Genomic DNA, 21,290 nt, shown 5'->3' on the forward strand with positions numbered 1-21,290 from the left:
TCTGCAATTTTGAGGACCCTATAGAAAAGTTCCACCAGAGCTGTTGCCTACAGTCATAACACTCATAACTGATGTATGATGGACATCCAGGGTACCAAAAGGCATCTTGGGCTTAAAGCCAACCTCTGAGTTTAGTCTCCCAGCAGCAGGAGGTAGGAGGTAGCAGATGCAGTCTAAACCTGAGCTAACAGTGAAGTCTTCATGTCCATTTGACAAAAGGTTAAAGCCACCAACTATCTCCAAAATGCAGAAAAAACCAATAACTTCAAAATAATGAAGGTTTGTGGTGTGACTAGTCTGCTGTTTAGGTGTGTGACAGTGTGGAGCAGGGGTGGGGACAGGTCTGCTAAGGGCACAGATGTTTAGCAGCCATCTGACAGCTACAGTATAATATATCTGGGAGCAAGATCTATGCAAGAGGATGCATATGAAGGTCTGGGGACATGGATTCACAGCTATCTTTGTCCCTCGGTTTAAGCTCTATCTGCTGCGAAGGGAACACATGGAAGAACACAGACCTGTAGGTCTACAAACATTCTGGCAAGTAATTTCCTGCATTTCATAATACTTCAGAGCCTAGGGGATTAGAGACAAGAATATCTGCAGGATCAGGGCTATGCTCTGTACACTAAATTTGCTGAGGAAGAATTAAAATCAGTACAACCTTATTCCTGGATTTCCTTTGTGTTTGCTTGAGTAATAACCTCCAGGTCTAATGCTTTTTCCTTTGCTAGCAGTGGCAGGACTTACTAGTTCTGTGCTATTTTCCAAGCTGTTAGGTGCCACAGCAATTGAGGACAAGCTACAGGATGGAGTCCCACAAACAATTGAGACTCTTGCCAAAGCCAACATCAAGATATGGGTTCTCACTGGAGATAAGCAAGGTAAAGTACCACAGCAATGCAGCTTTGGATGTCTCTCTTCTCTCTTGCTGGTGGGATAGTTCTAAGACCTGCATTGTCATCCTTCAAAAACTTCACAGAAGACAAACTAACAACTTTATCGTCAGCTAGGCAAAATCTCAGTTAACTGGAATTAGACTAGATAACTGTAGTTAGTGCCAGTCCTTACATTCTGTTCTGAGGCGGGAAGCAGGGTGGAGGCAGCATCCTTTGCCTTTGGAGAGGTGACAGTAAACATCCTATCATCCTTGACAGTGAAAAGGTGTCCCTTTAGTACAGGTTACTGTCCTAGTGAAAAGGTTGTAAAAAATCTTGTCCTGCTTTCTGGAATCTTTAATGTCAAAGTGGATGTTGGGTACATTTCAGTTTCATCCTGGCTGTAATGATCTGGAATAGAAATGGAGGAAACATAAGCTTTTGGAATTGGAAAGAATGACAAACAGACTTCAATGAATTCTTTTGGAGAAACCATAACTTCACTGAAAGAATGGATTTTCAGGGAGGACGAAAGTGTTTGCAAATAATTTCATCCAAGAAATGAGCAGCCAATTTTTGAGAAAAATGAAACATTTAATTTTGTTGTGTTCCAAATGCAATAGTTCCGCTATAAAAGACCAAAATATGTTTTTCAGAATTTTATGAACAAAATGCCTTGATATTCTTCTTTGAAGCTATGGTTTGGGGAGTTTCTTGAAGTAGGGAGAGGGAAAGTTAAAAATCCTGGAAAAATTTTTTAAATCAACATGAAATGGTTTTTTGTTGCTTCAAGTACATTGGCAAAAGAGTCTTTAAAGCTTTTTCATTTTCATTTTAGCAGAATTATTTTTTTCTGTGGCCTTGCAAAGTCCAGTTAGGGAAGATTTCTTTTTACATCCATCAGAGTAACTCTCCTGGCTCTCCTACTGTTGACTCAGAAAGGCCTTGAGCTCTTTTGTGTCAGAAAGAGAGCTTTTGTCATGTATGTTAAAAGACCACAGAAGTGGGTGGATTTGGGGCTGCTGAGATGGGTCATCTTCCTGGTTTATCTTTCCCAGAGACGGCAGTGAATATTGGTTACTCCTGCAACTTGCTGAACGATGACATGGAAGATGTTTTCATTATTGATGGCAGCACATCTGATGACGTACTGACTGAGCTGAGGTAAGTGGCTGAAATACAGTTTCACTGCTGTGCACTAACACTGTTTTTATCATGTCACCTTCCTTTCCTATCAACTTCCTTGTTGGATTTCATTTAGGGATCTTAGATAAGGGCTAGCTGGCTCCCTGGAAAGATAACAGCAGCTAAACACAATGTAGAAATCTCCTCTGAGAGTAAATGGTGAAGCTTCTTGATCCAAGAGGTCAAATTAAATAAATGTATAAGAAAGTAGAGTCAGACAGGCATTATCAGCTGACATTCACCAAAAAGAGATCTTGAGCCACAAAGGCCTGTGTGTTTGCTCTGTTTTTATTGCCCTTTATTCACATTGCTATCCTTTTATCTGGATATGGTCTTTTTCTGGCACTACCTGAGAACCTACCTTCCTCCCTCACCTTCTCTGTAGACATGAGTTCTTAGGTATATGTGGAAAATGGGGAAGGTTTTCAGTCCTTTTCTATTGGAATATGTGGTTGGCAGACAATATGCACAGAAAATTGGATGCCCCTTGGCATACTGCCCTTCATGACACTCAGGTGGTTTGTTTGACTTTAAATCAGCAAAAGTTTAGCAACACTTGTTGAAGTTTCAGGAGCATGAGTATGATCTGCACAAATGGCAGCAATTAAACAATGCGTGTTGTTGTAGGGATACAGGGAAAATTGAAATGTACTATCAGAAGGAAGCATCAATTTTTAATTTTCGTGAAGTTGAATTATCAAAACACATATAACTTTACAAGATTTTCACTATTATCCTGGATTTATTTTTGTTTTTTAGGAATGCAAGGAAAAAGATGAAGCCAGACTCCTTTCTGGATAGTGACGAAATCAATATTCAGTTTGAAAAATCTTCAAAAAAACTGAAAATTTTACCTGATGAGCAAGCAAATGGGGTGTATGGTCTGGTTATCACTGGCCACAGCCTGGTAAGGAAAGTTCAGGTTGTTAGGAATGAGTTCAGTGAAGAACTTACTGAAAGACATACTGGAAATCTGAAAAATGTTTTAAAAATGTAACTCTAAAGGACAGGAGGGTGTTTTTCCACTAACTGAGGATTAGGTTCAGTGGTTAGCTGAGACATCAAAGGTGACAGACAAAGTTTCAGAAGACTACAGCAGGGAAGAGTTGGCCATGAACTCTGGTGAACAAGATGGGCAGTGTAGGTGGATCAATATTAATTTGCAGAAAGGTGCTAGAAAAATAACCAGGCAGATTGTGCATGCAGCAAGAAGATCATATCAGACATGGGTTTAAAGTATGCCAAGATTGTATTCTACTAAATATATCTGATAATAGATAAGCTTAACAAATAGGATATAGATCTTCCAACCTACCTAATAAATTGTTTGCTGCTCTCCCCCGTGATGTTCTTCCAAGCAAACTCAAGTAATGTGCTGTAGATGAAATTGTTAAGTGACAGATGCAAGACTGCTTGGAAAGTGTGGCTCTTAAGGGCTCAATGTTGATCTAAAACAAGCTGACTGTCATCTTAGACAGTCCGGTTTATCCCACATCCAGTTAAATGCCACCCTGATGCCCGATCCTGTCAAATCTCGGAAGCTAAGCGGGGTCAGGCCCAGTTAGTACTTGCATGGGTGACCTCCTGGGAATACTAACTGGGTGCTGTAGGCTCCAGTTCTGAGCACTTCACTGTCACCGTCCAAGCTTGCTAGGCCATGGCAGATGAACCTTAGGAGTTAAAGGGTGGGGCCAGTTCAATGCACACTGTGCCTCGCCTAAAAAATCCACTGCGCAGGCTTGAAGGGCACACCCACGTGGGGAGAGCCCTTCCCAAATCTTCATTCACGAAGCCGAGCCATATATACATTTGATGCTCAGTGTGTGCATTAACTGCTTAAAAGGAGAGTAGGTAACCCCAGGCTGGGAGAGAGTACAAAGAAAACTAGGAGTAGTTATGCATCCTCTGGAAGGCATAGGAGAATACTGAGAGAGTTACGACTTCTGAGCCTAGAGAATACTGATCAGTCTTGGTAATACTCTTCAAATAATAATAGGTAAACAAAGTAATGTACTTAAACTGAGATAAGAGAATTCTTCGTGAAATGTCTTCCTGGTGAGAATACTGAAGCCCTTGAGTATACTTTCCATACTTCAAAATTTTTTAGAACAAGTCAGAGAAAAAACCCTGATTTAGATCAATTGAAACCTGTCTGGGAGGAAGGCTTACTTTATATCAGGTTTATTTATCAATTTTATTTTACTTTCTCAGATCTCAGCAAAAGCAAATAGGCAGATGTGGAAGGTACTGGGAGGTGCTGCCTCTCAGAACTTCTGTTCCCTGTGATTGCTACCCCTCTTGATGACAGTCTGGCAAATTTCACTCCCAGGTCTACACCAGCCCAACAAATCACTAATTAGAAGATCTCACCTTGCTCTATTTTTGGCTTGTGTGGCTCCCCAGGGAAGTGGTCACAGTACCAAGGCTGACAGAGTTCAAGAGGCATTTGGATCATACTCCCAGGCACATGAGGAGACTCTAGGGGATGGTCCTGGACTTGGACTTGATGTTCCTTTTGGGTCCCTTCCAACTGGGCATATTCTGTGATTCTGTGACTCCATATACAGACCCTGAATACTTTCAGACACTGTCTGTGTTGTTAAGTACCATCTCTCTTTCTTTTACATTCACTCCTCTTTAACTCCAGGGCAGTAATCCCCTTTAAGATCCCCACGGCAAAGCAGACAAGAGCTCTATCGGGTTTGGTACATCTGCATTGCTTGGGCATCAGCTGCAAGCCCTTGCCTGTTCCTACCCCATCCCACAGCCACTCAGACCCTGAGTGTTGTGCTATCAAAGCACCAGTGGCAGCAGTGGCAAAGCTTTCTTTTTATTCCTGGAAAACTTACCCACACTCTGGCATGCAGAAACTCAAATCTGGGCTGTGTAGGAGCAGCCAGTCCACACAGAGTGGACACGAGTCTCACCAATGTCATGGTTTTCTCCTGTGTGGTGACCACAAGCACAATGCAGACAAAACTAGATGTCATTTATTAATTTCTATAAGCTTGGACAATGGTCACAGTGCTGATACTCAAACACAGCATTTGCTCGGTGCTATATCCCTACCTGCAGATGGGTGGGATGGCAGTGCTGGGGCTATGCACTTATCTGATGTTGCTTGAACAAAGTGAGTGAACAGAAGCACATCAGCATCAATAATGGCATCATGGTACCAGTTGATTTGTGTGCAGTAGTACCATTAATATGTTATCAATTAATATGTGATAACATTTTGCTGGTGCTGTGCACTCAAAATGTTGAGGCAAAAGCCATCTCTGCGCTGACCAGTGGTATTAAATCTAAGAAAGTCTCTTGCTGGGCAAGCCTGCTACCACTGACAGAGGGACACTGGTGACTCACAGCTCTGTTTCAAAAAGAAAGGATATGTGGTCTAAGGACTGTCTGTCTTAGTCAGAAAGAGCAGTGGGCCTGCTGTAATGGCTCTGAGGAGGAGTGAGCCCTGCCGTGCATATCTGCTAAAAAGAGACAACAAAGAACTGAGCCAAAAAGCATGAGCTGAAAGAAATATGAAAGGATAACTCTGCTTCCTCCTCCTCACAGAACTGGAGGGGTGACCAGACATCCAATTATCTCTGTACTTCCTGTATAGAAATAACACAGCTGACTGATTTAAAAGGTCAGCACTCAGAGCAAAGCAGCCTTCTCCTTAGCTTTGTGTTTTCCTTTCTCATACTCACCTGAGCTTAACTTTTTTCATGTTTTGTTTTTTTTTTAATTAACCAGTCCTAAATTGAAATCTTTCTTATTTAAACCACATATCTCGCAGAGCTAAATAATAATACAAGAGGGATGAACAGAGACTCTCTCACATGGAGATACACAAGGTTGTCTCAGACCCTGCAGCACCTTCATCAATTTAGTTCTCTTGGTGTTTGACACTTCTGCTGCTCTGCCAGGTTGCATCAACCAGAGCAGGTGTTGTGCATATCCAGCAAGCCGTGTGGCATCATGTGTGATGCAGAGGCTCCCTGCAACTGAGTGGATGGATTCACGCGTAATTTCACATACCTTCCTTCTGCTGCACAGAAGAGCAAGCTCAGTTCTTATTTCCATGTTGTTGAATTCTGTTTGTCAGGCTAGGTGTTGCTTCTTGTCAGACTTGAACATACCCTTTGCTCCTTTTCAGGCTTATGCCCTGGAAGGGAACCTGGAGCTGGAGCTGGTGAGAACTGCCTGCATGTGCAAAGTTGTGATCTGCTGCCGGGTGACTCCCCTGCAGAAAGCCCAGGTGGTGGAGCTGGTGAAGAAATACAAGAAGGCTGTGACCCTGGCAATTGGAGACGGTGCCAATGATGTCAGCATGATCAAAAGTGAGTGATATGCTCTAGCCAACTGACTTGCTGGTGTATTTGCTATCTGAGCTGGGCCAGCAGCACGAACATGTTTGAGTGCCTCTTGTACCACCCTCTTTGTGGAACCAAGTGGCTCTGTCCCAGGTTTTGGCAGATGTCTACAGAGCATTCTCACTACAGGTTACTCATGTCTTCTGCCTTCCAGGTCACACTGGTAGCTGAGGTTGCACTAAGTGCCTATTTCTCTTTTCCGCCTTAGAACAGCTGAAATGGTTGGACTCCATGATCTTACAGGTCTTTTCTAACCTAAATGATTCTATGATTCTGTGTAAAGCCTGCCCAGGCTGTGATGTGTCCATCTGTGTGTCTGCATGGCCACCATCACAAGGGCAATATATATAACAAACAAGTGTGTTTTATAGAGGGCCTGACTGCAAAGCAGAAAGAAAATATTTCTGCCTCTAAATAGTCTGTATAATACTGGGGGGGGGGGGGGCGGGCGAGGGGGGGGGGATGGGGGGAACGTTTCTTTGTGTTAGGGCCATTTGTTAATTACCTCCACTGAGTTATAAATGATGGGCTTCCAGGCCCCTTCATCCTTGAGCATCATTTTATGCTGCATTACCTCAGTGAATTTATGAGAAAAATTCCCTAAATAGGTATAATTAAATTAAGATTATTCAGAAGGCCTATTGCCAATCTTCTTTGTGTTAATTTGCAAGAATTGATTAACTGGAGCTTTCTAATTAAGAAAGAAAAGGCTAAGTAGAAAGCTTCACAGGAGATAAGTCAGGCAGTCAGCAAAGAAAGGGGAAGAAAAGTTAAAGTGTACATGATAATTAGAAACTAACCCACTCCCCCCAACAAAGAGTATTGGGACTTTGGGATTTTATCAATTCTCTGTTCCGTGGAAACCTTTGAATCTAACCAACCTCCAGCCATCAAGATTGTTCTCATTAGTTAAAGCTGTATAATTAGCTGTCACATTAAACTTACGTCCATGTTTAATAAACCTAAGTTACTATTAAAAAAGATGTGACTCTTCTATCTAATTATTTGATTGAACTAATAAAGCTCAGGAAATGTAAAAAGGCTGCAGTCTGCCTTGTAGCACAGTGTCTGAGAAATCTAAAAATGGTTTAAAGGTTTTGCTTGCCTGTGATGATGTTTTAAGGCTGCTGGAAGGATGTGCATGCATGTAAAATGTCAGTCACATGTTAATACAAATGAAAGTAATTCTTTTCATAACAGCAGCTGTTACGAACAGCATTTGTGCTGTTGGAAAGCACTAAGAAAGAAAATATAAATTGTCATTGAACCAATAACTTCATTCAAATAATAAAAGCCTGGTTATGGGAAATGTATCACAGAGCCAAAATCATACTGCTGCTGAAAGAATTAGTGCTCCAAAATACTACTTCCCTTTTTAGATAACTTTGCATATGACTTTTTATGAAGGCTGCAAGGGAATTAACAGTGTTCCAGTGCAGGGAACTAATTTTAAAAATTAGGTAAGCAAAACTCTCAGTGTAATGATGTGATCAATAACCTTCTTGTTGCAGCTGCCCACATTGGGGTTGGTATCAGTGGCCAGGAGGGGATGCAGGCAGTCTTGTCCAGTGACTTCTCCTTTGCACAGTTCCGTTACCTGCAGCGCCTGCTCTTGGTCCACGGTCGGTGGTCCTACATCCGCATGTGCAAGTTCCTCAAATACTTCTTCTATAAGAATTTTGCCTTCACCTTAGTGCATTTCTGGTATGGCTTCTTCTCTGGCTTCTCAGCACAGGTAGGTCCAACTTCTGTTCTCTCAGGGCTACAAAGATGATCAGAGGGCAGCACCTCTCCTGTGAAGACAGGCTGAGAGAGCTGGAGTGGTTCAGCTGGGAGATGGGAAGGCTCTAGAGAGAAATTAAAGCAGCTTCCAGTACCTAAAGAGGGTACTAGACAGCTGGAGGGGAACTTCTTAGCAAGGTCTCTTGTGATAAGACAAAGGGTATGGTTTTAAAGTAAACATAGATTATATACAGGAAGAAGTTTTCTACAAAGAACGTGGTAAAACAATTGCGCAGGTTGTCCAGAGAGGTGGTGGATGTCTCATTCCTGGAAACACTCAAGGTCAGGTTGGACAGGGCTCTGAGTAACCTGATCTGGTTGAACAAGTTCCTGCTGATTGCAGGGTCCCTTTACAGGTTCCTTCCAACCCAAACCATTCTATGATTCTGTCTAATGTTTTTCAAGCAGAGTACCTGGAAACATTTTATAAGGACAAAACCTAAGCTATTCCTCCCACCTCACTGAACAGACTCAAGTCTGTCTTCTTCAGTCATGTATAAAAGGTATAAAGCAGATACTGCTGCCTTCATTGTGCTGCTGCTGGAGGACAGATTCCCGCAGACATATAGAGAATTGTAGAATCATTAAGGTTAGAAAAGATCTCTCAACCATTAACCCAACACTGCCATGTTTGCCACTAAACCGTGTCCCCAGTGCCACATCCATACATGTTTTGACCACTGGCCACTCTTTGAGGGAAGAATTTTTCTTAATATCCAACCTAACCTTCCGTGGCATTTAGGTGCATTATGAAGCACATACATCGCTTGCAGGTTTTCAAAAGTATTCAAAGTGATTACAGCCATAAGGTGATGACACAGTTTGCTGTAGATCTTGCAAGACTTTTGCTTGCCCCGTTAGCATATTTGCAGAAAGCAGTTTCACCCTGTGTGTGTGAGCAACTTGGAAGAGGAACACATTTACAGTGATAAAACTGGAGTTTGTTCAAGACAAATCACCTTCCAACCAAACCCAGCCATGGGGAGTGCAGATAGTCAGGGCCTAGGGGTGCAGGTAGGGCAGGTGCAGAGTGGTGCAGAGGGATGCTGCTCTGGCTGCAGCAGCAGTGGGTGCTGAGCAAACTGGGCTGTTTAGGGATGCTGAGCTTGAGTCATCCCTTTCATCTCAGTAACATATCAAAACAAGATGTTGCAGCATTGAATTGCACATACTTTCAAAGAAATTGAAAAGACAGCTTTTTGCTAACTTCATGCTCTGTTATGTTTTTTCCAGACTGTCTATGATGAGTGGTTCATTACGCTTTACAATTTGGTATATACCTCCCTCCCAGTGCTAGGAATGAGTCTCTTCGATCAGGTATTGTTTCTGTCACCACTTCTGGGTTTTTTTTCCTAGGTGCTTTGTCTCCAGGTGCTTTGAGCTGGTCCCATGAAGCAAAAGCAGCTGACCTTTTAGCTAGATACTGTGGTAACCCGTGAAATGCTCTTCTGCCATTGAGAACTTAGACCGCAAAAAGAAGGATCCACAAGGGAGATGGTGTATCCCCTCCTAGTCATATGATTTATATTTAGATAGTCCTGTGAGGATTGGCTTTTGGGTTAGGCTGCTGCTTGCAGTACAAGCTGCCATTGAAGCACTTCCCTGAAGCAGTCATATTCTACTAGCTGTGTCCCTGAAGCCTGACGAGTTACTTTCTAATGACCAGACAAAACAATTAATTAACTAGATCTTTGAAGCCAGATTTTCCAGGTTCAGCCTTCTAGTGAGGTTTTTCTGTGATAGTTTCTCACACACATTTCTACCTCACTGCTACTGTTTGGCAAGACATAGGAGCAATAAAGCTGTTTCTATATCTACTTTACAAGTTAAATAAATAGGAGCTGGCTACTCTGCAGTGGTTCACAGTGTTCAGCTCTGGACACTTAAGGGGTCTGACGCAGACAGCCTGGCCTGTATGTTGAGCCTGGAGAAGTATTTTCCAACCCTTAGCTTCCAGTCAACTCTGGAGAGCAGACCATGCAGTCTGCTTTAGATGAAGTGTATATCAATTTTTTTCATCAGCTGTCAATTTTTTCAGCACAAGAAAGGTGAAATACAACATGGCAAGTATGCCTAGGTGATGTTGGAATGTGCCATGCTAGTAAGCACAACTGAATGAACTGTGTACTAAGCCTTTTCTCATGGAAATTCATGTTGGAGGGACATGGCAGCCTTAAGTGGTCTGTGTGCTTGGTTGGGCAGCTGTCAGCAAATCTGACCATCTCCTTTGCTTTCAGGATGTGGATGATCGTTGGAGCATGCTATTTCCTCAACTATATGTGCCTGGCCAGCAAAACCTCTATTTTAACAAAGTGGTGTTTGTAAAGTGCATGTTGCAAGGGATTTACAGTTCCCTCATCCTCTTCTTCATCCCCTACGGGGCCATGTACAATTCAATGAGGAGTGATGGGAAGGCCATTGCTGACTACCAGTCCTTTGCTTTGATGGCCCAGACCTGCTTACTGATTGTGGTGTCTGTACAGGTAAGGCACCCCAGGTAATATTTTTAGGAATTAGTTGTTGATTCATGATGGCAGCATCTGGAGGGACACTTGGGGTCTTGATGGCATTGTATTTGCTGCTGTATCTTGCATTCTTGCTAAAAAAATTATTGCATTCTTGATGCCACAATAACCTTGTTTTGTTCAACAGAACAGATTTATATGTTATGAAAGATCAGGGTTACAAGAAAGCAGAATCTTTGCCTTGAGAAGTTTGCAGTCATAGCAGACAAATCAGTTAAGGCATGTAATAGACAGTGACTAGTTCTAGTTTTATCGGAAGGCTTTGAAGTGCAGGACTGTTTGTCTGCTCTCAGTTATTTATAGGTTCTCCCTTATGTAGCTATCTGTGGAACCTGGCTCATGCATGATGCGGATGCTAGGTCTGCACTCACTGCAAGAAGTACCTTAGACCGGGGTAGCAGAAAATTCAGATGATACCATCAGGATGAGAGAGATTTCTTTGGAGAAAACCAGTCAATCAGGCCTCCCTGGATATTGGTTTCTGCTGTTTGGGGTCCTGAAGGCTCCTTCTCCTAACTTTCAATGCTAGATCACAGCTTGGGGGTGGGGCTCATTTGAACTTATTGTGTCCACCTCTGGGGCCCTCAGGACAAGAAGGGGGTGAACCTACTGAAGCAAGTCCAGAGAAGGGCCATGAAAGTGATCAGTAGGGCTGGAGCACCTCTGCTAAGAAGACAGTGTTGGAGTTGTTCAGCCTGGAGAAGAGATGGCTCCAAGGAGAACTCATTTTGGCTTTCCAGTACTTAAAGAGGGCTCATAAGAAAGCTGGAGAGGGACTATTTCTGAGGCCATGTAGTGATAGGACAACAGAGGGTGGTGAGGCACTAGAACAGGTTGCCCAGAGAAGTTGTGGATGTCCCATCCTGGGCAATGTTCAAGGCCAAGCTGAACAGGGCTTTGAAAAACCTGGTCTAGTGCAAGGTGCCCCTTTCCATGGCAGGGGTTGGAATGAGATGGTCCTTAAGGTCTCTTGATATCCTGTTTCCAGTACTGTCCACTGATAAATGCTTGAGAAGAGTGAAACAGCAGGACAAAGGTAGTAATGTTTGCCTTGAATTGTTTCCCAGCATCCTGTGGTTTGTGACTTGTTACTTCTTGAGACTTGAACAAATAGCAGTCTCGGAATGACGTACAAAATATAGGATAAGCTCTGTTCAGCACAGATCTGCAAAATAGCGAAGGCATTGACAATATCTGTATTGCTCCCTTTTTCAGATTGGCTTGGACACCTCTTACTGGACAGTTGTGAACCAGTTCTTCATCTGGGGCAGCCTTTCTGTTTATTTTGCTATCACATTCACCATGTATAGTGATGGCATGTACCTGATCTTCACAGCCGCCTTTCCCTTTGTTGGTAAGCCTTGGGGCGAATCTGGATTGCACTCAAAATGGACATACTGCAGGGCTTAAATCTGTCAAGTATTTCTAAGTATATTTCAGTATATACTGATTGCCTGTTCTACAAGAAATGCCAGGATATTTCTGATCCTTGCTGGGAATACTTATTTTGAATTCCATCCATCCAGGTGAATGTGTGCCATGTTCACTTTCTTGAGTAAGAGTGGACATTCTCAGTCACAGGAATGGTCCTTTAAATAAGTGTATTGAGCTGGCTGGAATGTTTTCTACAGCTCTTTTATATTTGAGTTCCAAGTGTCCAGTTCTTACAGATATCTAGGAACATTTTATTAGCAGAAGGATATGTGCTTCTTGTAAATAATTTAACATTTTGGCATAGGAAAGCTTGGAAGTACAATGTCCAGTTAGATGCCATGTGATTATGGTGAGCCTTCTGCCAGGTTAAATGGCAAATTCAAAACAACAATAACAAAAACTACAGTGATGACCAAGTCTTTGTAGTTATTCTATATGACAGATTTCTGAGCACTTGCAAAAAATTGTACATAAAAACAAGTCTGTGTCCTGACACTTCAACCAGGAGGAACATGCAAGTGTAGCAAAGTAATTTGGATGTTTTTAATAGCTCTGTACATCCATAGCCAATATTAATACAACATTGTTATGAGTCTCTACTTCTGAAATCCCAAAACTTTGTGTTTCAAGTGTCAGATTTTTGTATTAATCAATGCCTTTATTTTCGGATTACTTGTTTAGCAAAACTTGTTCTGCCTATCTCCACTGCAATATCAAGGGCCTTAACCAATTTAGAGCTATCTGAGATGCAGGTCAGTTGTTACAACATATTTTTCAAGTAGATGATCACATCCACTGTGAGATGGCTTTTAATACCAAAAACACTGAGTGACAAAAGACAGCATGCCCGTTCAGTTTCCAAAAATTGGTGAATGGTTGGACTGGATGATCTTGAAGGTTTTTTCCAAACTTAATGATTCTGTGATGTTTCTAACTCACTTGCTAGGGATATCCCTATCTGCTTTCTTTTTACTATGTTGTCAAACTAGCCAGATGTGCTGGTTTAAAGGTAAACCAGCAGGGGAAATGAACTCAACACAAGAGAGATTATAAGTCAGAGCTACAATTTAATAATTATATTACAATAAATACAATGGTACCAGGAGAAATTGCTTTTAACTCACAAAACCCAGCAGTATAACCCAGTGTCCTGGGGCACAAACCCAAAGGGGTTTGTTTGCCCTTGTGCTGAAACCTGCGTGGTTCCTCCAAGTCCAAAGCAAAAGGAAGTGAAAAAACCTGTTGGTGCAGGCGATGACTGTAGTCTGATCAAGAGTGGCAGTCATTGTCTGGTCGAGAGTAGTGGTCTCCTCCTATTAAGGTCTTGCTGCTCCTCTGGATCCAACAAGGGGTTCCCAAGGTCTTCTTACCCACCCCTTATGTACGCTCAGGGAACCCCCAGTCCCTCCCCCAGGGCAGGGACTCACACAATGGGTGATTAACTCTGTGGGTCATGGGGTATCCCTTAGCTGTTGATGGCCCATTAGCAGCCACGCCCCCTCAGGCTGGGTGTGAAGGTGCTAATGACTCCCTGGGCAGCTGCTGCAAATGGTCCATTGTTCTTGGGACATGAATAGAGGGGGTAGAATACACAGCTTTGATCACCCACACACAGTGATAACTGGTTCCACCTGCTGAACTAGGACACCATAACACTGAGAAACACTTAATAAGGTCACTTTTAAGGAAAGTATTTCTAGTCTGGATGGGGACAACTTGTTTACTTAATTTCAGTGGAATTGTATTACCACAAAATTTGGCCAACTGGAAAGAAAACATTCAGCAACTTTACTGCCAACAACAGCATCATTAAGCCCTGTAATGAGAGTTTTGCAGAATGTTTTTTCTATTTTATATTCATTCAATTTTGGAGAAGCCAGAAATGAGCACTTGGGTTTCAAAGAAAGTGTCAGTGATACACCAGCACACGGCAGTAGTTCTGCCAATTCACCCATTAGGCTACACTGTCTGTGCAGATATTCAGAGCTACACATGCTCCTCTCATAAAGGGCTGTGATTCCGATTATCTGCTGGGCAGTCAGAGTGAGAGCAGTATTCCATATGCTTCAGGAAATGGTACTGGAAAGCAAGAAAGTAGTATTCCTCCTTTTGCACTGGAGTCCTGGCAAAAGGTAGGAGGGCTGGACTTCGGATGATCTCCTGAATATTTATATAAATCTTTTGCAGTTATTCGACTCTTTGAAAAGACACTGTGCCACCCTTGTCTCTCGGGGTTGTTGCTGCAATTGTGTCTGGATGTTGCATTTTTCTTTGCTTGTGTCAGTGACACTGGCATTGCTGCCATCTCCACAGCCAGTGGATTTTGCTGTTGGAGATGGTCTCTGCCTTATATTTGGTCTGTTTGCCAAGTGCTTCAGACTGAGAGAGCAAGAGGTTCAGGTGAATAAGAGGTGCTGCTTTTACTGTTTTAATCACGCTTTTGCTTTTCAGGTACAGCTCGAAACACCCTCAGCCAACCAAATGTGTGGCTAGCAATCTTCCTCAGCATCACTCTCTGCGTGCTGCCTGTGGTTGGCTTTCGATTCCTGAAGGCTCAGTTAAAGCCAACTCCCAGTGATAAAGTAAGATATCTTATTAAAACAGAAATCCTGCTTGCTATGGCCTACGTTTACCATGGAGCCATGGCCTTGGCATCACTTGGAATGTGTGTCCCTGTCCATGCAAGTGCTGCCATTCGTCTGTCTCCTACTCCCTTGAGAAGAAGGATTGAATTTGGGGTTTGGCACAGTTCAAACCATCTGGAGCTGTGGCCAAGGCTGAGATTATTTAGATGTGGATTAGATTGCTCTGAGGCAGGAAAGCTGCACTATTTTTAGGTGCAGGGGTTAAGCACTGTGGCTCAGTGGCAAAGGAGTGGTGTGTTTCTCCTGCCCTGCTGCTGTGCAGTTTTTAGCCTGGCAGACCACAGACCTCCACCCTCCACCCAGGCAGACATTTTGCTGCTTGTTTTGGTTTTTTATTATTTCAGAATTTACTTCTTTTGTAACAGTGCTTGTATGCCCCCTCTGAAACCAGCTGCCCTCTCATCTCCGGGAATATGAGGATGAGGGCACTAGGGCAAGGAGAGGCTGGGAGTAATGGAGTGGGCAGCAAGTGCATGGCTCATTGCAGACAAGAAACATCAGCACACACAGAGCTCCCCGGGCTCGTTTCTGAAAAGGAGCATCTGCTGAATGCTGCTGCCACCTCGTGCTTCCTTCGTCTCCCTGCACCGAGCTGTCAGGAACTGGTGTCAGAGAACAGCCCCCAAGCACATGCACTGCAGCTGATGCCCTCCCTGGTCATTCTCATGATGTCCGTGGAGTCCCTAGGTTATCTACAACTGTAGGAGAACGAGTTAGGGGAATTCTCAGCCCTTGCAGAGAGGGCAGGTGGGTGCTAGAGAAGAGTACTAGGCCCGGGAGGTCCTTGGGACACAGTTACAGGCAGTTCAGGGGTGTAAAAACAGGCTGAGTTTACCCCTCAGTTGAATAGAAGTAAAACACAGCTGTCACCCAGAATCCAAGCCTCAGTGCTGAGTTAGGACATCTCTCTCTCTAGTACAAAACTGCCTCCTCTGGGAACTGGATGGTCACAGGAAAGGAGTATTTGGGTTTTCTGCTGTACAGAGTTTCCCAGTTGGCAGTAAAAAGACTTGATTCTTAGTGAGGCCAAGTACCTGCTGCTAATACTGTGCCAAGCAGGAAGCACCGGAGTCCAGCAGCCAGGGATTCTGCTGAACCACAGGCACTCAATACCAGCCTCCTGCATTAGATAGCCCCTTTCTGAAAACGTGCTTGACCGCAGATTAACTCAGTGGCCATGTGGGAGCAGAAGGCACATGACCTGCAAATAAAGTGCAAAATTTATTTCCCTTCTGGAAAGGAGTACAAGAATCTATTGATACCTGTAAGTGTTCGAGGCCAGGTTGCATGACATGTTGATCAACCTGGTGTAGTGGCAGGAGGATTGGAATGAGATGGTCCTCAAGGTCCCTTCCAACCCAAACCACTCTGTGATTCTGTAATTCTGTTATGATAATAATTCTCATCATAAAAAGCTTTTACATATCAGCAATCCCCTTTAGTAGTTTGTTTTTTCTATATTAAATATGCCAATTCTTAAGTGTTTCCTCATTTGTTTTCTGGGCTTTTGACAATGGTCAAGATGATTTTCACATTTTGGGGATTTGACTCAAGTTCCTGAAAGAGCTGCAGTAATACTCCAACCGAGGCATTACAGAGCTGTGAAGAACAATAGATGGAAATCATCCCCTCCCATGACTTACAGATGACACTCCCATGAATGCTTTTTAGAATAAGATTGCTTTTTCCTTTTACCAGGCTGCCACCCTGTGCTGCCAGTTCAGTTGCTGCTCTGCATCCCCTCCTGCCATCCTCCCATTTTGCCAGTCATTGTTGGCTTTGGATTGCTGCCTTTGCTTCCCTTTCTCTGCTCCTGTTCTATGGTGCTTGTGAATAATGATGCACTTTGCACTTTTCCCATCTTCTGATTTCAGGTCCTGCTCAAGATCAAAGAAGCCAAAAAGCGACCACCTCCACCCTCACCCAAGAGACGCCTGCGCCGGACCAGCACCCGCCGCTCTGGCTACGCCTTCTCTCATCAGCACGGCTTTGGAGCACTCATTATGTCTGGGAGAAACATGCGGCCAAAATCACCTTTTGCCACAACAGGAACATTTTCACCAAATAGTGACAAACATAAACACAAAGGATTGTAAAAAAAAAAAAAAAGAGAGAAAAAAGAAAAAGAAGATAAAGGACAAAACTTCCCCCCCCCAAAATAGCAAAGCAAACCAAAGTAAAGGGCTGTCAGGAGAGGACTGAGCCAGTGGCTGCCCAGAGTTATGCCCTCTGGACTACCAAATCAAGGACTTGGGCCTTTCTTTTCAGCCACGTGCATCTTCTGATTCCAGCCTCTTTTCCAAAGACCTGTGCTGCTGCTGGGAAAGGTGGGGCAGGGTGAATTGTAACCTGGAGTTATATGGTATCCCAAAGGGCCTCCATGGAACAGGAGAGAACATGCTGCAGGAGGCATCTCCGCTCCCCAAAATTGCTCATAATGCTATTTTCCCCCCTCCCTTTAACAGCCATACCTCAGAACATTGAGAAGTCCAGTCTGAGGGAAAGGCTGAGTTGGCGATGTCTTTCTTATTCTTGTGCCTTTGTTTTCTTCATGAATCCACTCTGGACCGTATTACTGGGGTGACAATATTGACCCCAGGTGTGCCTTAGGTCCAGCCACACAACCCCCAAATCCACAATCTTTGTAACATTTTTAATTTTGTAGCCTTTTGACTGTAATCCACTTTTTCAAGAGATGGCCAGTGCCCAAACACCACCACATCTGCCATTGGGAAGTGCTGTAAGCTCATACAAACCTTTACTTAGTCAAGGGACAAGAAGTTGACACCCATCAGCCTGCCCTGTTTATCTGCATTGCAAATCTGCTCCTGCAAAAGTTCATTGTCCTCAGAGCCTTCTCAAGTTTTGTAAATAGGCACCAGCCATTTAATTTAAAAGAGCAGAAGGTGCTCAGACTCCCATATGGATCAAATAATAAAATCTGAACCTGAGAAACCTGGGTTGGGGCTCACCTGAGCTGCCAGCACTAGGTATCTCCCCCATCTGTCTGTGTATGCAGACTGAGGTGCACACACATCTGGCTTAATGGGGGTTACACAAGCAGTATTGAAGGCAGAAATGCTATTTCATGGCTAGCATCTGAAATAGCCTTTACTTCACTGGTGCTGTAGCTGAGTGTAAGGGATCAATCTCCCTGGTGGCTCGTCACCCTCCCTGATGAGCAGTATGGTCAGGATTCAGAGGAACTTAGCGAGGCCTCAGAAGCTGTTGCAGTGTTTCTCTGTGCTGGCTCAGATTTTATTTGGGAACAGGTTGTCTGTCAAATATGGGTTGGAGAGAGCTGAAAATCCTACCAGACTGACTGCCAGCAGAGGGACCTAAAATGCACAGATGCAGCCAAAGTCATGGTGATCTTGAGGGAGTGGGATTTGCTCACTGTTTTGTTTCACCAGCTCCATGATCAGCCGGGTTACTGGGTGGAAGGCCAGCGTGACAACGTGAGAGTTTGTCCTGCCAGCACTGCTGAGCTGTCTAAATGCAGCTTTTTTTGTGCAGAGGACTAAGCAGCCCTGGCTGGGTTAGGATTTTTTTTCCAGCTCCTTTATACAATTAGACTCTTTTCGCATTTTGAATTGGATTTTTTTGTGCAGCAGTCATCTGACATTTATGGGTAACTCTCTGCTGTGAGTCTCTGGCTGTCAGTGGCATTGTATGATGGAAACAGGCCAGCTATGTCCCCATTTCATCTGGTCTGCATGAACACCTTGCTGCCTGTGGTCACAATTTCAGCAGTTACTGTGTGAGATTATTTAAACTCTCATTGAAGGTTTCATCTCCCTGCATTTAACTCAGTACAGAAAAAGCTACAGTCTGTTGCACCTGCTGCTGTGGGAGCTTTGTTGCAAACTGTGGTATTAAATTTCAGCATGGCCAGTGCAAAAGTGAACCTCGGAGTGGATCTGGACTTGAGTGTCCAGAAGCTGCTTGCTAGAAAGGGAGCAAATTCTAATCTGGTTATCTCCCCTGCAAGGAGGCACCTAAGTAAAGTGAGAGTCTGCACGCAGGCTGAGGAAACCACTGTGATAGTGAGTGCTTGTCACCTCTCTCTGATTTACCATTCACTTTGCAGAGACAATCATGGCTTTCTGATGAGGATTATGTCTTTCACAGTCAGTCTCCCTAGAGTTAGAGGAAAAAGGAGAATTTGTGCAGATAAACAGACATCCCTATGATGCCCAGACTGGTCTGTGGTCTGAGAGCCTTACCAAAGCTGTTCCTAGCATGTGATGCAGCAGAATATATTGCAGAGCAGCAGAGGCAGACCTTGTGCTGACAAAGCAAGGAAAGTCTGTGCCTCTCGTCTCATATGGTTTACATGCAAAGCACTCACCTCCTGGCTAAAAGGGGATTTGAAAATGTTGGATATGACATGTAGGGGATAATAAAGCTGTTGGTGAGCTTGCACCAGATACAATTATGTAGTAGTTTGACACGATCAGCATTTGAAGCACATCAGCTGGCAGTGATGTCTGTTCTACATCACTCCTGATTTTGTAAAATAATTTTTTAAATAAAAAGAGAATATTGGGATGGTAGATTCCTTGGCACTCTGTTAATTGATATAAGGAGTTCATAACGAGAATTGCACGTTAGTTCCTGGACCTCCTAAAGCAGGAGGACGGTCTGAGACAACGGATCTGAGACGACAAGGCTTTTTTCATCCGGTGTCCTGATGTGGGAAACACTCAAATACCAAAATTTTCCATCCTAGCTGGGATGTTTTAAGAGGAAACTTAGAGAAAACGTCAGACATCCCTAGGCGGAGGAGCCGGTGGGGGCGGGCAGCGGCGAGAGCCCGCCCCGTCGACCGACTGTAAACAGCGGAGCGATGCGGGCGATCGGTAAGGGACGGCGGGGCGTCGGCGGTGGGGGAGTGGGGCTTTTCCATCAGCAAGGAGGAGGGTCGGTATTTCTCGTGTGCGCGGTGTTCTGCTTGGTCCCCCGCAGGAGATCAAACCTTGTATTGGTGTCTGTGCAATGCCAAAAAATTATAATTTATAGCTTTTTATGATGGTCTCATACTTGATAGCTATGTCAAAAACTAATCCCTGACACGGAGTTTGGGTTTTGTTTTCACCCCCTCCTTTTTTTCCCCTTATTATTCCGTAATATAAATATTCATAGTTTGAACACTGTTCTGCTGTTGTGCCTATACTTGCCACCCCACTGGGCTGCAATTTGGGGATTGAGAATGATGTTTTCATGGTGGTGAGGCCCTGGAACAGGTCGCCCAGAGAAGCTGAGGATGTCCCATCCCTGGGAGTGTTCAAGGCCAGTCAGGATGGGGCTATGAGTGTTAGATGTCCTCTGCCGCTGGCAGGGGGTTTGGAATAAGGTGATCACTAAGGTCCTTTCTAACCAAGCCATTCTGTGATTCTTTGGTAACTGGTGATAATATGGTTACACTGTATCAGAGAGGAGCCGAGAAATCTTCTCTCTCCCCTGAACCCACAGGGTGATACAGGGCAACCCCTAATACTGTGGGAATCGAGTGCTTTTGGGCAGAGGCAGCTCAAGGGTGTTTTGAGTTGCTGACTCCAACACCTGCATTACTTCTATGCTGCCTGGTAGCTCTCACTTTACCAGTGTGTATCAATACAACTCTCTGCCTCTGACTGTAGCCTGGAAGTCATTACTCGCTCTTAGGAAATGGGAGGCCAGAGGAGCCTTACCCTGTGTTCCCAAGTGAAGTGATCCTCAGCAAAATCATTGGTGTGTAAGGAGACATCTCATTAGTGACCCATGTGAATTACTAGCTGCAACAGAAACAGGAGCATAAGGATATCTGTGGGCACAGGCACTGTATCCTACAGTCCCATCAGACCACTCATAAACTTCATCCTAAACCCAGCTGTTCCAACTGGAAAGCTTCCTGTTCTGGTGGTTTATTTTTCTCCCCCTCTAATTTTTGTCATAAATGTGTTCACAATGCATTTATTCTCTTGTTGTCGTGCCAGCATTATCCTTTTGCTTCAGCAGTTTTGTTTGTCTCCTGTGATATATTTAGACAGCAATCCTATCCACTCACTGCCTGCATTTGGCTAGGCTAAACAAGCCAGGTTCTTAAGTTTCTTCTTGTTTGATAGGTTTTCTGTTTCCCTCAGGGCCTTTTTGCACCTGTTCATTTGAGTTTATAATTTTTAAATGTGAGTGACCAGATTTTTTTTTAACATGATGCTTCTGTTATCGTGCCTGTACAATAGCTCTGGTATTTCACTGCCTTGTCTAGGCTGCATTTACTTTTTTATGGCATCATCATCTCTGTGATCCCTAACACAGCTTTAGTGGTAATTTTTCCTAATTTTATTGTGAATATGCACAATTGTTAGCAAAATTGGTTTACCTACATAAATACCTCTCCTTTCTCACTGTTTCATGCCTGACAACATAGGGTGGAGCTGAAATCATCACAGCATAAGTCTGCACATGTTGATGCTTTAAACTGGTGCCTTG

General features: G+C 43.8%; 1 protein-coding gene across 4 annotated transcripts in view; it reads left to right on the forward strand.

Moving 5' to 3' along the window:
• Positions 1 to 16,917, forward strand: part of LOC139684996 (phospholipid-transporting ATPase ID-like) — a 92,516-nt gene extending 75,599 nt beyond the window's left edge. For all 4 annotated transcript variants that reach the window (XM_071581509.1, XM_071581510.1, XM_071581508.1 and 1 more), the window contains 10 exons: positions 773 to 884; positions 1,937 to 2,042; positions 2,823 to 2,970; positions 6,214 to 6,397; positions 7,942 to 8,165; positions 9,446 to 9,529; positions 10,450 to 10,695; positions 11,953 to 12,091; positions 14,623 to 14,753; positions 16,691 to 16,917. In XM_071581509.1, coding sequence (XP_071437610.1) covers positions 773 to 884; positions 1,937 to 2,042; positions 2,823 to 2,970; positions 6,214 to 6,397; positions 7,942 to 8,165; positions 9,446 to 9,529; positions 10,450 to 10,695; positions 11,953 to 12,091; positions 14,623 to 14,753; positions 16,691 to 16,912 — 1,596 coding nt within the window. In that variant the 3' untranslated portion in view covers positions 16,913 to 16,917. The remainder of the gene's footprint in view (positions 1 to 772; positions 885 to 1,936; positions 2,043 to 2,822; positions 2,971 to 6,213; positions 6,398 to 7,941; positions 8,166 to 9,445; positions 9,530 to 10,449; positions 10,696 to 11,952; positions 12,092 to 14,622; positions 14,754 to 16,690) is intronic.
• Positions 16,918 to 21,290: the final 4,373 nt, after the last annotated feature.

This window comes from Pithys albifrons, chromosome Z, assembly GCF_047495875.1.
Source record: "Pithys albifrons albifrons isolate INPA30051 chromosome Z, PitAlb_v1, whole genome shotgun sequence".
NCBI lineage: Eukaryota > Metazoa > Chordata > Aves > Passeriformes > Thamnophilidae > Pithys > Pithys albifrons.